This window comes from Manacus candei, unplaced genomic scaffold (assembly GCF_025592945.1).
Source record: "Manacus candei isolate 608988 ecotype Guabito, Panama unplaced genomic scaffold, ASM2559294v1 h1tg000043l, whole genome shotgun sequence".
In the NCBI taxonomy this organism is placed as follows: domain Eukaryota; kingdom Metazoa; phylum Chordata; class Aves; order Passeriformes; family Pipridae; genus Manacus; species Manacus candei.
This window is the reverse complement of record NW_026138091.1, coordinates 20,217,478-20,232,946: the sequence shown is the minus strand read 5'-3', so window position 1 is coordinate 20,232,946 and position 15,469 is coordinate 20,217,478. Positions and strand designations below refer to the sequence as shown.

The 15,469-nt window shown below is 38.6% G+C and overlaps 1 protein-coding gene across 4 annotated transcripts in view; it reads left to right on the top strand.

The window, feature by feature from the left end:
- The window catches only part of ZNF800 (zinc finger protein 800), a 29,793-nt gene extending 28,788 nt beyond the window's left edge, over positions 1-1,005 (top strand). For all 4 annotated transcript variants that reach the window (XM_051795660.1, XM_051795659.1, XM_051795661.1 and 1 more), the window contains exons 6-7: positions 597-764; positions 869-1,005. In XM_051795660.1, coding sequence (XP_051651620.1) covers positions 597-714 — 118 coding nt within the window. In that variant the 3' untranslated portion in view covers positions 715-764; positions 869-1,005. The remainder of the gene's footprint in view (positions 1-596; positions 765-868) is intronic.
- Positions 1,006-15,469: the final 14,464 nt, after the last annotated feature.

The window sequence follows — 15,469 nt, the reverse complement described above, 5'->3', positions numbered from 1 at the left end:
GATACTAATTGAAAAAATTGCTTATGATTGATCTATTGTGTAAGAAGAGGAGTTTTTAACTAGACTAAGAAAGATTTCTTATACTGTAATAGAGCTTCACAATCTCATCTCTTTATGTTTTCAATATTAATAAGTCTGTTTTCCTGAAACATGAGTTGAACAATGATTAGCAATGTACAAAAATGTATATCTCAATCTGAAGCTGTAAGATAAACCAATTATTGCTAAGGATTTAAGAGGAATAATTTATCAGACATATGAGATATTTTAAAAAAGCTAAGGTTGCAGTTGCCCTTGCAGAAAGACTGACTGGCAGGGAGGAAGCTGAGTCAGAGCAAGGTGACGATGATCTGCATGGGAAGGGGTCTTTCTTGCAATATCTAGTGTTCAGTGTGTTGAAGCGTGGTGTGTGTTGATAATCTTTTCCTTTTAGTTCTTTGTACTTCAGGTTTTACCTCTTTGCCCCCTGCCCTCCAAGATATTATTGAGCTATGGCCTGAAGTAATTTTGCCCATTGGGTCCTGTTCAGACAACCCCCCCTACAATTTGATTTATTACCGTTAAAAGGAATCTGCTAATCTTTTTTTTCTTTTTAGCACTTACAAAGAAAGTCTGAGGGGAGATCAAAAGTGCTTTGTCCATAGTGCTGTACCTGTATGGCCTGCTTGTTTCAGAGGATCTCCTTCTGTGCAGATCATCACGTGTCTTCAGTGAGTGCTTTGCCCTGCAGACCCTGGCCCATTTCCTCCCTATTGAACCCTTTGGTAAGTGATGCTCATTCTTGCAAATATGTATTGGTTACAGAAGACAGATGCCTGACCTGAGCAGTGATGGATTCCTGCTTTTTTTTCTTTTCCCCTATTCATAGACTTAAACCCAGGAGCTGTGAGAACCTCCTGCACAGTATGAGCTGCAGAATGTCCGTGCAGAAATTCATTATTGAGTCCTGTTTGTAACAGAGCTGCAAGCATGCCTTTCAGGAAATGATGTCATCTTAGAGGCTCCAAAATATTACTGATTTATGGTAATCCCAATTTAGTTGTTCCAATGGGTAATAAATGTTCTCTTAATTTTAATTAGAGTTTCTTTGGCTTGTGATTCTCATGTTACATCTTGCCATACTTCTGTTGGTCTAGTAAGCTAAGGAAACATCCAAACCCTGGTTTTTAAGCTGTGTTGTTAAGAAATCCAACTTCAGATCCTTCTTGTGATTTGTTTATAACATTTCTTGGCTTTCTATATTCTTAAAATACTGACATTGCACTCAGGTTCCAGTATTTAAATTACAATCTCAGCTGACAGAAGATATGGGATTTCAGAAATTCTCTCTGCCAGATCAGAAAAAAAGAGAAGATATTAACAATTTCTACAACTGTAGGCTCAAAAGTAATCTTGCAGCAAACATGAGACATTTCATTACAGTTTGACTTTTAAGAGTTTTATTTTTAAAATTTTTAATATGTGATGACACCTAAGATGCAAAAAGCATATTAAATTTAAAACCAAATCACGTATATTTAAAAACATAAGAGAAGTGGCATGAAAATCAAAACCTTTTACCACTGTTTTCTAAAGGGATTTATTTAAATTCCACCTCCCTCTGAGAATATTGAATTTTCTGATGGAGCATGTCAGGATAATAAAATCCCAATTAGCTCATCTCAGTTGGACAGTATGCAGTTGTTCTACTTGTAGCAGATTCATTCTTATTTACACATCTGAAGATCATACTAGCCCTCATAATCACACAGTCATGTTATGAGCTTATTTTTCATTTGCCATTTCCCTTAAACCAGAGTTCTTTTCTAAATCGTTGAACTACAGGATACTGCTTTTCCATATCTGGATATTTGACCTAAATTCTTTGTTTGAATGAAAGTTGCACTTCAAGCACCACAGCCTCTATGTGGAGCTGACCCATGCTTATAATTTTGCATGCTGCCAGAGTTTGTACTTTAGCTGCAGTGATTCTTTTGTATTCAGTTCAATAGTAAAGGTATTTCATATTGTTGAGCCAAGAATAGAAACTCTGTGCAACACCATTTGAAATGCTTCTGTTTAGAAATGTATAAATCCAATTTTCATTTGAAATCCATTTTATATTCAAGAATCTGCAACTGAATGATGAACTAGATAATCTTATGAAGTTTTTTCAGCTTATTTTTCTTATAACTCTATACTTTTTTTTTGGTACAAAACTTGTTTTTAAACAGAAGATCCTTCGGTATGATGTAAAATACTTTGTCAAAGCCAGTTATGTCAGTATAATTTACTTTATCACCTAAACTTCTAATCTCCTCCAGTAATGGTATTTGTGTGACAAAGTCTGTTCTCTATAATTCTTACTGAAGGACATTAATTATGCTACCATACTCTTACTTGTGGCAAATGGCATCCCTATCAGCCTTCCATCATTTTGTGAGTGATCAATACCAGTCTATCCCTTTAGGTCATCCCTTTTAACCTTCTTAATTAGCTTTTTGCCATTCTTTCTTCTTTCCACATTATACCAATATTTCTTAAAAATCAATGTCAATCTTCTCCTAAAATTTCTTGGTTTTTTGAAGAAGCTCAAGGACAAAGCTCTTCTAGCTCCTATGGAATGCTGAGACCTTATGAACTGTTCACACACATCCCATTCCCAGATGCTGGGAAGCCATTTGTGCCACAGTTGTATAACACCTGGACATACACAGTGGGGAAAGGTGTTCCAGGGTTCGACTGTAATTTGGAGAAATGGGTTAGACTGTAACCTCTGTGAAGTCTTAAAGTGGTCTTGGTGAGACCTTACATATTTGCCTCTTGTGTCAATGTTGGCAGTGATTGGCCAGACAGAAAGGTAAAGCAGCATGAGAAAGGCAGCATGTTGTAAGTCCCTTAGCCTGGCCCAAAGCTGGGAGACAACAACTTTCCTGTGTCCCAGGTCACTCCTGCCATGCCTCTTCTGTGGTGCTTTGTGTATCTTTCAGGTAACAAACTTTCTACTTCCTTTCCTGAAAAACAAAGGATGACATCTATGCTTGTGTGGTAGGTATCAAACACTCCAGCTGAAAATCTGACAAATCACTGTGAAATTTTACAAATGGTTTTACAGTTTGCAAATCCTACAAATGTACATCTGTCTCTTCACTCTGGTCAGTCTGGTAAGCCACAGCTCACTACCTCCGTTCTGGTAGGAAAAGAGGGAAAATATGCAGTCATTAAATGTGTGTGCATGCTTGGAGAACCTGGCCGAGGATTGTCTTTCATGACAAAGGTGTGCAGGCAGGAGGGGAGAGGAATTTGCTTTACTTTGAGTTTTAGTAAACTTTCTGGTGCTCTTCAGCCTTTTATTTGATGGTTTGTTTTGCCCCACTGCAGCAAGGACCTTTGCTGTGGTAAACTGAAGTATTGTCATTGCCACCTGCAATTTGAGATTGGTAAGAAGATGACACTAAAAAGTCACCAGCTAGCTGATGGCCATCTTAGTCTCAGTTATCAGAATGGATAGGTTAATATGTAAAAGTCAAACACCAGGTCAGCACATGACAGAAATACACAATGATTTTCAAGTTTTCTTACTGTTTTTATAAACCGTACTTATACTGGCTTGTTAATCTCCTCTGGCCAGAGAAGCTGGACTCATGACTTGTTAATACCACAAACAAGAAAGTTTGTTGAGTAAAATAAGTCAGTTTTAGGCATAACTATCAGAGTGGATCAAAGCATCATTTGTTGCACATGACAGGAAGTATGATTGACCAGAAAAAGGTTGAATGCTATGGAATTCAGAATGTGCATGAAGTTTTGGCTTTACAATGCCCAGAATTTAAATGTTCAGATCTTCAAATGTCCAGTGTTGCTGAAGCACATTATTTTAATAAACTGGTCCCCTTGAAGACTGCAGGAAAAAAGCCTTAGGCTGGTTGGCCAGGTTCCTATTGATTTCCAGCTGGCATGTTGATATCATCTCCTTCCTCCTGCTCACATAATGGAGCCGCTAAAAAATAATGTCTTGCTTTCTGTATTATGATTGAGTTTTATTTCTCTGAGATTCTTTTCTAGCAAATGTGTGCATTATCAGCCTTTGTGACTGAAAAAAAAAAATCAAATTTTCTGTATATAAAATTGGATATAATTTCATCTTAGAGTTCACTACCACTAATATTTATCTGTGAAAGAAATGTGAGATCCTTATGACACTATTTTGGGCTGGAAATGTTGAAGGCAATAGTATGCAAAGCTATCATTGTCACACAATATTTAAAGTGGTTGTATCATACTCTTGTCTTTATCTACCCATTTTGTATCAGCTCTGGAACCATGTGTATCATCTAGTTAGGAAGTATGTTTGCTGTGATTACATTTGCCATGTTTGCTAAATTAAACGGAAATTGGCAAAAGCCTTCTCCATCATGTATCCAGAACAAGCAGCCTGCTTCAGTAAGCACTCAGTCACTATGTTGTTTAGATGCTTTTTTTGCTCACAAATTTCATTGAGTGGGCTTTCACTCTAGAAGTAGTGTTTTTTTCTCTGAAAGACCCATGGATAGATTTCTGTGTTCATATAGCTGTAAACTATTGTATGATCTGATTTACCTCAAAAAGAGAGTGAAATTGCAGGCAGCTGCATCTGACTTTATTCTATTCCCACTTCCCACAGGCTTCACAATGTGCATCTGTAGAACTAGGGCTATGCTTTGACATGGACTGTTTTCTGCAACATTTTATTAGCATAGTAAAATACACACGTGAACTTATTTTCAACTGGTTTTCACTTCTACCTAATTCGTATTTGCTGCTGCTGACAGAATACTGCTGACAGTATCCTCTCAGTGTACCAAAGTCCAGAAGCAAGGTAAAAGATTTCTGTTCCTAATGTGGGATTTGGTCATTACATAGGCTTATTGCAGTTGCTAAAACTGAGTCATTTAGTTCCATTTAAGAAGCTACAGTGTATCTGCTGGCCTCCTGCTGCCACTCCAGAGAAATGGATATCTCCCATATGGCCGGTGGTGATCTCCCACTTGTACCTTCCTAGGACGTGACAAACATTACTAGACACCTTTTACAGTTGGACAGCTGGACTGGGCTCTTTTATCCAAACATCCCAAAGGCTTCTTAACCTTGAAGGTTTCTAAATGCCTTTGGAGATCTTCTTCAACTCAGTCTGCAATGCAGTCTGCCTGTCCAATCTTCAGTGGATCCCAAAAGTAGGTAAAGGAGCATACGAAATCCTCTAAAGTGCACCTGCCTGGCAGACTGCCCAAACTGTGTCCCTCCCATGTGGTAATTATGTGGAAGGTGTTTCTGATGGGCCTCTCATACCTGTAGCACTCACCCAGGAGGCAGAGACATGAGTGGGATGCCTTCCTCCAACTTCAGGGACTTTAGGCTCATGCTCCCTCTCCTGCAGCACAGCACTGTAGCCACAAGGCAGCATGAGGTCTCCTGGCAAAACCCAGGAGGGTGTAAGGCTCAGCAGCCTCACTAGGATTTAGCTATGAAGAGGCTGGATGCAGTGGAACAGGGGAGCAGGGTTCTCTCCACTGTTCAGGAGTCAGTTCTTCCCACTTAGTGGCCTATCTGAAGTTGTGGAAGGAGCTCAGGTATCTGGCTCTGAACTTCATTCTGGAAATCAGCCTAAAAGGTGTTGCCACCTTTAAATCCTTTACTGGATCTAATCCACAAGGACGAAGAAAAAATATATACTTCTAATGATTTCATTCATGTCTTTACAGTTGTTCACCCTGTAATGTTAATGGGTAAATGTCAGTGCTGACTGCTCTTGTGATTTGGGCCATAAGTCTTGTGAAATATGTGACCATTTGTAAAGACCTGGAAGATGGGTGAAAACAAGGATGCACTAAGTTTCCATAAAAAAATAAAAATAAAAATAATTTTTTCTCTAGTTGGTATAAAAACCTTGAGAATTTGTCTTCAGTGGAAAGCTGAGGCCCAGAAGACAAATATGACTCCAAGTATAATAAATGACCAACATTCCTAATTTCAGCTAATACAACTCTGAGCCCTGACATGATTTTTTGATTGAATTGTAGCTGCAGAACTGAGCCTGGCTAAGTTATAGAAAAGTCTCCTGAACACTAGAAGTGGTAAATAGATGGTGTCGGTATCAGACTGATCAGGCTGGAAAACAAGAAATCTCAGGTCATTCCAGAACAGATAAATTATTTATTCACCAGGCATTACAGATCATGGCTAGGCTTCACGAATGAAGATTTAGGAAGGCTCTATCCACATTTGATTACAAGCACGCTGGTGGCTAATGAGGCCAATACGAGATAGACATGTCCGATTGCAAAAGGCACAGCAGAAAGACTCCTTAGGTTGTATATTCTGCAAGACACAATTCTTTCTGCGTTGTCTTTTCTCTTCGAGAGTGATCCTGTGTACAGATCCCTTAATCATAGATAAACTACTGTCTACAAAACTTTTATATGAGGCTTTATTGCAAGCTTAACAAGTGTGTTAACTTTTTCAATCCTAAGGGAATATTTCAGGGTGATTTTTGCCAGGAGTTGGAGTCCACACACAAGTTTTCTTCTTTCCCTCACACTATTTTACATAATTTTGATTTTATGCCTCTCTCTACTGAAGAATTATTGTGTTATATGGAGCACATACAGACACTGATATCAAATACAACACAGCAGGTTGTAGTAATGTTGTTAGTACCAAGAATGCCATCAATAGCTGCTGAGGACTGCAAAACTTTTAAATTTTTAAGAAATTGCTAAATCTCTCTAGTCTTTATGCAAGCAAGTAGTACCAGCAGATTAAAACCTGTTCCTTTAAAAGAGACATTTCTCAAAGCAAGGTTGTTAATGGATGCAAATGTAATAACCTCAGGCTTATTTTAAGTTTTTAATAGGTCACGTGTTCTACATACTCATTGAAGGCAGTGCTATTTTGAAGGGGTGATTGTTAAGAAAAAAATCCTTAAGGAAACATCAAATGTACGAGAAGAAAAAAATCTGAATATCTCTATTAGCTGTTCGTTAAATCCCAAAATTAAAATTGACTCCACTGAGGAAAAGCTTTAAAAATTACTCACATTAACCCAATTAACTTCTCTAGAGATTTTAAATTTAATTGTAAAAGCCTATTTTTAACTGGCAAATACCAGATTAAATTACTTTTTTATTTTAGCAAATGTGTATATGTTTTAGTCTTAACTTCCATTCATTCAATTAAACTCTTCGTGGGTGATGTGACAACTATTGCAGCTCAGAAGCAGAAGCATTTCAGAATCCCAATGAGGAGTGTGTGAGTCAAACATTCCTCCACAAGGCTGCAGTTATGAGCATTAAGCATTAAAATCCTGTTTATCCAATAGCTAATTCATGGGAGATAGCTTTATTGCACTGAGAAACCTGGACCCCAATGGACCCCCTTCTGGAAGTCTGCCTCTGCAGACAAAAAACAGATTTCTAGAGAATATGGATATATCGGACACCAGTTCCAACTTGCTTCAATGTCTAATTCCTCTCTGGAAGGTGTTGCACAGAGACATGGCCCTTGTGGGCTTGCAGGAAAAAACCCTGTGCTGAATCAGGATAAAACCCTGTTTCCAATTAAATTGTGTGTTTGTATTTCATTTCCCCAGAGTACGTGAGGCTGCAGAGCTCCTCTGTGCTGACAGTGGTCTAGACTGGGCAGAGAGGCTGGATTTAGGTGGAAATGATCAGATAAGGTGCTCATACTGACACAGGCACTTATAGCTGTGTAATCAGAGCACATACACAGCCCACCAGCGCAGAGGCAGCCCCGACAGCCAAGACCCTCTTGTGTGACTGTGCTCCCTGCACCAAGAGGAAGAGTGTGCCCCATGCATGGTCGTGGGTGGTGGTGGAAAGCTGTGCTGAGGCTGTCTTTTTGTCTCCATTCCCAAAGCCTCTGGAGGAGAAGCAGCCCTTTCACAAGAAGAGGCAGAGAAACCATGGCTCAGAGCAGGACCATCAGAGCTGTCTGCACTGAGGTTGTGGAAGAGAATATTGAGGGCAGTGAGGAAAGGGCAAACCCGTCCAGACTCTCCCACCAGGAAACTCATTACTGAAACAGGAAAAAAATCCCTTTGATTTATTTATCCTTTTTCTTTTTTCAACAAAATCTCAGGTCCTTATGTCTACATAGTTGTGGCTACAGATGTCTAAAGCTAGTGCCCCCTTTGCTAGTCCCCTGAGACTCCCTCTGCAGTCAATGGAGAGTGACTGCTACATTTGTGAGTCCATTTCCCAAACTTTTTTAAGACACCTCTTTCAGGATGAAGTGATTGCTCTGGAGAGGACTGTTTCTCCTCCTGGTCTTTAAAAAAATTCAGGGTTACTGTTATATGCCTATGTGAACTGTTATACGCCTAAACCAATGGGCATGTGAATCTTGACATCTGGACTTCCTGGAGGATCACTGTCTGGCTCCAAAATCTGTCACAGATCGTGATGCACTATTCAGCTTAGTGGTAAATACATTTAGCATGTTCATCAACTGTGACCTGGAAACCCAAGCCTGAAAACCACTGATGTAACTAACTAACACATCCTAGTTGTTGTAAAGCCAGTAATATTCCATAATATGGACAAACTCAATCAGTGTGTGCTAAAGCTACTGAATTTTGGTTTTGCTCATTGCTTCACGTGTTCGAAGTTTAAAACAAGAGTCTGTGTTAATGTTTTAAAAGCTCATAAAGACACCTTAATATACTTAGCATATTTTAATCCAACCTTATTGTATTTTAAAATGAGCATGAAGCATAGCATGTTGTAATGCTAATTTTGTAGAAGTGTAACTTCAGACCTTAGCAAGTGCAGTTAACACTTATACTGGAATACAGTGCAACTGCAGGAAAGAAAGGTAATTTTAAGGTCTTTGACTTGTAAATTCATTGAAATAATGTGATTAATAATGTTTCTTTTTGATGAGCAACAAACTAGTGCTTTTATAAACCACTGTGTGGTGTTTATGTTATTTTTCCCCTGTTATTAGGAAATAGAAGTGACAGAAGGGAATACAACTATTGACTTGCAGCCATTTCTTCTATGGGCTCTCATCCAACAGTTAGCAATCATGCTTATGTGGATCTATCCTCACAAAACTGTTTCCTGACAGAACTGGCAGGAACTTGATTTTTATGTTGCTGATATTTTAAAACATCCTTTTTTTTTTTTCCTGTTTGAGAATGATTACAAGATTTTAAAGTTTTCTGAGGAGCAAAAATAATGAAAAGAGATGTTTAGGACACTTCAATACATAATCATTTCCAGATAAAATATACCTCCTGGTCTGAAACTGATTAAAATCTTCATTATTTTCTCAGTGTTTATTCAGTATTTCTGCAACTGAAGGGATAATACCCCAAGCAGTAGGGAACTGGGGCAATTTTACTACAGCCTCCTGAGCTGCTTGAGCAAAAGACAGAATATACCCTGCAGTCAGCACATGTGTTTGGGCTAATTCTTGAACACAATCTCTGGCCCAGTGGGTATTTTTTTGACAGGAAGCAGGAAACACTGCACAAGAGAGAGGTATTGAAGATGTGTAGAGCACGTCATTTAGCACAATAGGAACAGATCCATGGGGTGGGCACTAAGGGCCCTGTGTTCACACTGTCCCTGGTCCAGGTGTGTCACCTGGGAATAGGACTAATCTGGTTCTGAGGTCTGGCTGCCCCATGGAGTTGGAGCATAGCTTATGTTTTGGCTTCATCTGAGATGGTGATCCTGTTGGTTTGGTCCAAGACAGCTCTGTGGTACAATCCAAGCAGTATAAATAGTGGTGAAAAAGAGGCTTACATCAAAATAACAGTCCTAATCCAAGCTAAAATGCAAATAAATATACATGTGCAATGAAACCCTTACTGGAGTATATTTGAAATTAGAGCAGTTTCTTGATGTCAGGGCATGCTGTTTTCAATCATTGGTTGCCATAAGTCAAAAAGAGAATGCCTTCATGTGCTTCTGTCATGGAAAATGAATAGCATAGCTACAGGATTGGAGGAAGAGGTCTACTCATTAGTTTCTCCTCTTGAATTGCCCCAGCTCTTTATTTTAAAATTTCTTTGATTTTTTTTTGAAGTGTTGAATACAAATTAAAAAAAGCCAACAAACAACCCAAACCAACAAAACCAATAACAAAGCAACATAATAGCATTTAGGGGTAAAAATAAATAATGAAGGAGAAATATTCTTGTCTGATCCTAAATAATTTATTTTATGTTTATTTCATTCATTATTTCATCATCCTTCAAGTGTTTAAGTGTTTATGAGTTAGTTTGCCAAATATGTTTTAGACTATGGGCTTTTTCAACTATATCATCCCCAGTGAAAATATAAAGACACTATATTCCCAAAGGAATATTTTATTTCTTGAAAGCTCTTGGCTGGATACTTGAATTAATTCTTCTGCTGAGGGAAGGGGCTTCAGCTGAGTTCAAAAGCTTTTTGCTCCATTTTAACTGTTTGATCACGTAACAGGCACACTTTTTTTTTAAGTAACACTTTGGTGGGCATTGAGAGTTAATATAGAGGAGAAACATAGGACAATATGGGAGAAGCAGCAAAGGCATTAATGAATACGCAAATTTTGTGCCAAATTTTATAGCTATAGTTGCTACAGTAGTTGTATTTCACATTAAAACAGCTCTATGCCATTCCCAAGTTGTGCAATAACACCAATGAGGTAGCATTTAAGAACTCGAAATGTTTCTGCTGCAGAAGCATCCCTACTCAGTAAGTGTGTGGTATGACACTGACCTAATTATACCATTAGTGGTTACTTGTCTTCAGGTCAGACCTAAGCAAAGAAGCACAAGAAAGCAAGAGTCATTACCCTTAATACCAAGGACATGACAAAGTGGCTTTTAGATATTGTAGGTTATTTTTTTGATACGAGAAAATGCCACTATCATAAGAATTCATTGCAATTAGTGTTTCTTGATTGAACTAATATCATTGATTGTTTTGCAATTTAAGTAGAGCTTAAATAATGAAGGGTTTTATTAAGATCACCTTATCACTGACAAGTGATTCCCAAACCACAGATGCAGACCAGAACACTGGATGAATGTTGCGTCATTGTACACTTAATCTTTCTCCCAACAACACTGATAGGGAATTCTCTGTCATTTCAATTGCATGGAACCTACAGCAAATATGGTTACGGATATGTTTTCTGATCCTCCAGTATATTAAAAAAGTTTTATCTTTACACACATAAGATAGAATTGTGTACGTTATTTACAGCTGGTAACTTAAACAAAGTGTGAACCTTCCTTGTGAAACATGCAATGCATCATGCTAGCCTTAAATTAGTTACAAGGGCTAGCTATCTTAGAGCTTCACTGCAACCTTTCAGCTCTGGCCCACAAGAAAATACTGGGATAGTTTTAAAGACTGTAACCTCAATCTGATGTGGGCTGTAAGTCATCACATGGGCCAACACAAGTCAGTAGAGAAAATATTTGGTGCTGATGAGTTGATGTTCACAGTATGTGTGGACATGTGGATCACCTCAGACTAGCTCTAGTTTGGTCTGCTAGTGATTGTAACACTTTAGGTGCACTTCTGGAGCGCAGCTTCAGCTTCTAGTTTTCCTTGAGAGGAATCCGGTCCATGAGCCCTAAGACTGCTCTGTTACATTAACCAAAGCACATCGTAAGAAGGGACAGCTAGAAGGTTTACTTCGAGTGTGCTCATGATCCAAGATGAAATGTTAATGTGAACTCCCCCACAAAGTACCATATGGATGTGAAAAGTCATCATATGCGAATCTTGAGCAGCAGCTCAACTACATCTTGTTCATGTAAAAATCAAGCAGAAAAAAATGAACTCTGACCATTCTTTTTTCCACAGGCAGTTAATTAAAATGATTGCTTAATTTTGTACCAATTAATTTTTAGAAAAAAATTTGCAGGATTGTTTCCTTCTAAGTGTATAACTACTTAATAAATACAAATTTTTCTAAATCTTTTTCACTTTTGAACGCTTGGCACACAGTTGATTAACTCCTTAAGACTATTTGGAGTATTTGTCAGCAACTCACTGTGGGAAGAGAAAGGGAAGAGGAAGGAGTCATTTATGCTGGAATACTAGCTACCACCAGAGCAGACATAATAAGAAACCAGTCAAGAACTGGTGGTGTGTGCTCTCAGAACCTGAGTCTGACCTGTCTTACTGTCTGCATCTTCCCACACTCCGGTGGGGGATATACCTCACCTCGCTTCAATCATCTACACTGCAGACATTTACATCTGAGCTGGTTGTCTAGACTCCTTTTATAGTCCATGGAGAGAAAAAGACACTTCTCAGGCATGATTTACATGTTCTATTTAGACGTCTATGGTAATATCAGATGACTCACTGCCTGGAAAGTAGCTATTTCTTTCCATTTCCATATTTTGCTTCTACCCAGGGAGCCTAGAGGAATGTTTTAAATACAGGAGTTGACATCTTAGATGGCTGAGAATCTATCCTGAAGTCCTGTGTATTTTGACCAAGAAAACTCACCTCTAAAAAGCCAAAAATATATTTACATGATTCTTACAGAACAGTTTCAGGAGGAATGGCTAATAGGGCATGCTCCCCTGCTTATTTTGATGTTATGGATCTGGGCACATGAAGTGACACCATAATCTACTTCACATCATTCTTATGAGTTTACATATCCACTCAGAGAATAACCTCAGGCCAAATGCTGTTCTGGATATATATCTGCTGCCTGTATGGACCCTGTATGAAAGCCATGGTTTTAGGGGAATTCTCAGAGCCTCATCAAAAATGCTCTCCCTGCTGCTTGAGGGTGGGTCTTGCAACATTTAAATGTACAATCACATCTAAGCAAAATATTTTTTTACTTCAAGTGAGTCTTCATTCATGATTTTGATGATTTCTAGAGCTGCAATTCTATTTCTTCTGCAGCAAGCCATGAAAACAAATGTTTGGCTGTGTAGTGCAATGCCTTGAACTCTAGATGATGGATTAATGGTTTGTTTTCTGGCTGTCTAAGAGGCAGTATTAAAAGTAGAATCAAAGTTTATGTTATATCAAGCCTTGAGGAAGTTTTTTCATCTAGGGAGTACACAGGCATTTTGTGCACTTAGTTTAGAAAACAGTCTCCTGACAAATTCTGCTGTCCACAAAACCTATAGAAATACTAGACTTAAAGATTAGGTCTTTCCACGCATTGCTAACTGAGAGGATTTTGCCAACAGCCTAGAAAGTGGCTGAAACAAGGCAGAGCCTTATCAGCTTCACTTGCTGTTTGGCAAATGACTTTGTATGCAAGCAACTTATTTGGAAGGGTGAATAATTTTTTTTCCCCCATGTAAAATAGCTGTATCCATCTGCTGTCTTTTAAGAGGAAAGGTTATGGCTCACATGTTGAAAAGGTAATGTGGCTTTACCTTCTGATTTATAAACCTTTTCTGTACATCACCTCAAAGATGTCAGCATTTCAAAGGCTGGTGAAGTAATCACTATATATAGCTTTTTATCAGTTTTTGTGAAGTGGCTTAGAGTGAAAGGCACTCTTAAACATGATTTCATTTTTCCTTTGGTGAAGGACAAAATGAAAGACTAAGGTTTTAGAAGCTGCCGAACTTAGTACCTATATAGATACTTTATAGATAGAAACCCATACAGTCATTATACCAGAGGACATGCTAGTGGAGACTGTCCCCATTATAAAGGTATAAGAATGGATAACTCCCTTTGGGGGTGTAGTAATTTTTAGTTAATTAGGATTGAGTCTCTCCTCTCTTTAGCAAATATTATTTTTCTTCACGACAGTCTCTGCTGACTTCAATGTTCTGACTTGTGTGAGAGAGGATTTTGCAGACTTATCATCCACTTGTATTTTGGAGACTGTATTTGATTCATGAATATACTATATCCTTCACTTAAATGTAGTATGTGTCCACCATTTTTAACTTCCAGATGTGTCTCCTTAACATTTCAATCATATTGAGGGGCAAATTCTTACACTGTGCATTAAGAAAATCTGTCAAGTTTTATGACAGTGTTCAGGACAGATATGTCACCGTCATCCTCTAGCTCTGTGCAGAGAAAGGAGATGTAAGGGAATATGACACAAGACCGACCGGTATACAAGTGAGGGCCTGCCCTACTTCCATGTTTTTGGCAGCCTATGGTCAAGGCCAGCTCTGACACAACATGATGGTGTGACCTTGAGTGAGGCTCCTGAGAAGACAGCTTCATGAGAAAGCTGTAAGAAATCTCATTTGGGCTTCCCAGCATCACTCAGGAGCTTTTTTAAGCTCTGATATTCCTTTTCCCTTCCCTGAGCTGTTGCAGCCACGCCTGTGCCTTGCCATGTACCCCTCTAACGAAGACGATGATCCTTCAGCTTGATTTCTCTGCTTGACCTCAGATTTGCCTCACCCCTCCGAGTTGTCTAGCAATCTCTGGGATGTGCTGACTGTGGTTGCTGTCACCAGACCTGCTCAGCTCTACAGTTTGGCTGCTGGGGAACTGTGTCTCCTTTGGAGGGTGCTGCCTCTGCCTGCTGTTTCAAAAGTTTCAAAAACCCATTTACAGAACAGTGTTCTTGTGCTGCTCCTTCCAGCAGAGGAATGATTTCCAACTGCTAAAATCTTCTAACATATTGGAGTTTGTTAGACAGATTTGGAAATTAGATACCAAAAATATTCTGATTCTGAAAATATCTTCCCTGGAAACTATGCTACCTTTCCTACATGGTGGCTATCTTTGTTTTATAGTTTAAGCTCTGACATCTCCTGTTCACTGCTGGAAAGTTTATTTGAAATAAGCCACAGTCAGGGCCTTCTAAAAGTATGTTCTATTTTACAGATGGTTGCACACTTTCTCTGGCCTCCAGATAATGCTCTCTGTCATAGTTACTGCTGTGAAATGCCTTTTCTCCACCTTTTCTTTTTTCACCATGAAATAAATTTTAAAAAGAAATATTAGCCTTAGAGAAGTGCACATAAAGCACTCAAGTTTCAAGTTCTTTTTTTTTAGTGATTATGTTTCTTGTAAAATTTAAACACTCATATTCTGAAACATTTTATAAGTCAGAACCCAGTATTCACTATCACTTTCATGGAAGTCACTTACTTTGTGGCTCTGTATTCCTTAATGGCTATTAATCAGCAGGCCTTTGCCTAACAATGATTATTCAAGAGATTTTATTGCCTTGGTAGGTTTAATTCTCATGTTTGAATGACTTGGAAAGTCACATTTCTCACCTGAATAGCAATGAAAAGCCCATCCAGAAGTCTGAGTGTCTAACTTCACACTATTTCAAAATTAAAAAAATCAGCCCATTTCCATGTCATTAAAAACTGTACTGGTGAGTGCAGTTATGGAATAGACCCATTGGAACATGAGTTGCTCTGCCAAAATCACTGCTTGAATGCACAGAGGTTCAGTGTCTTCTGTATAGGAGAAATAGAGGCACAGAGATGGACTGATTCACTTGGTTTTGCTTGGCTTTA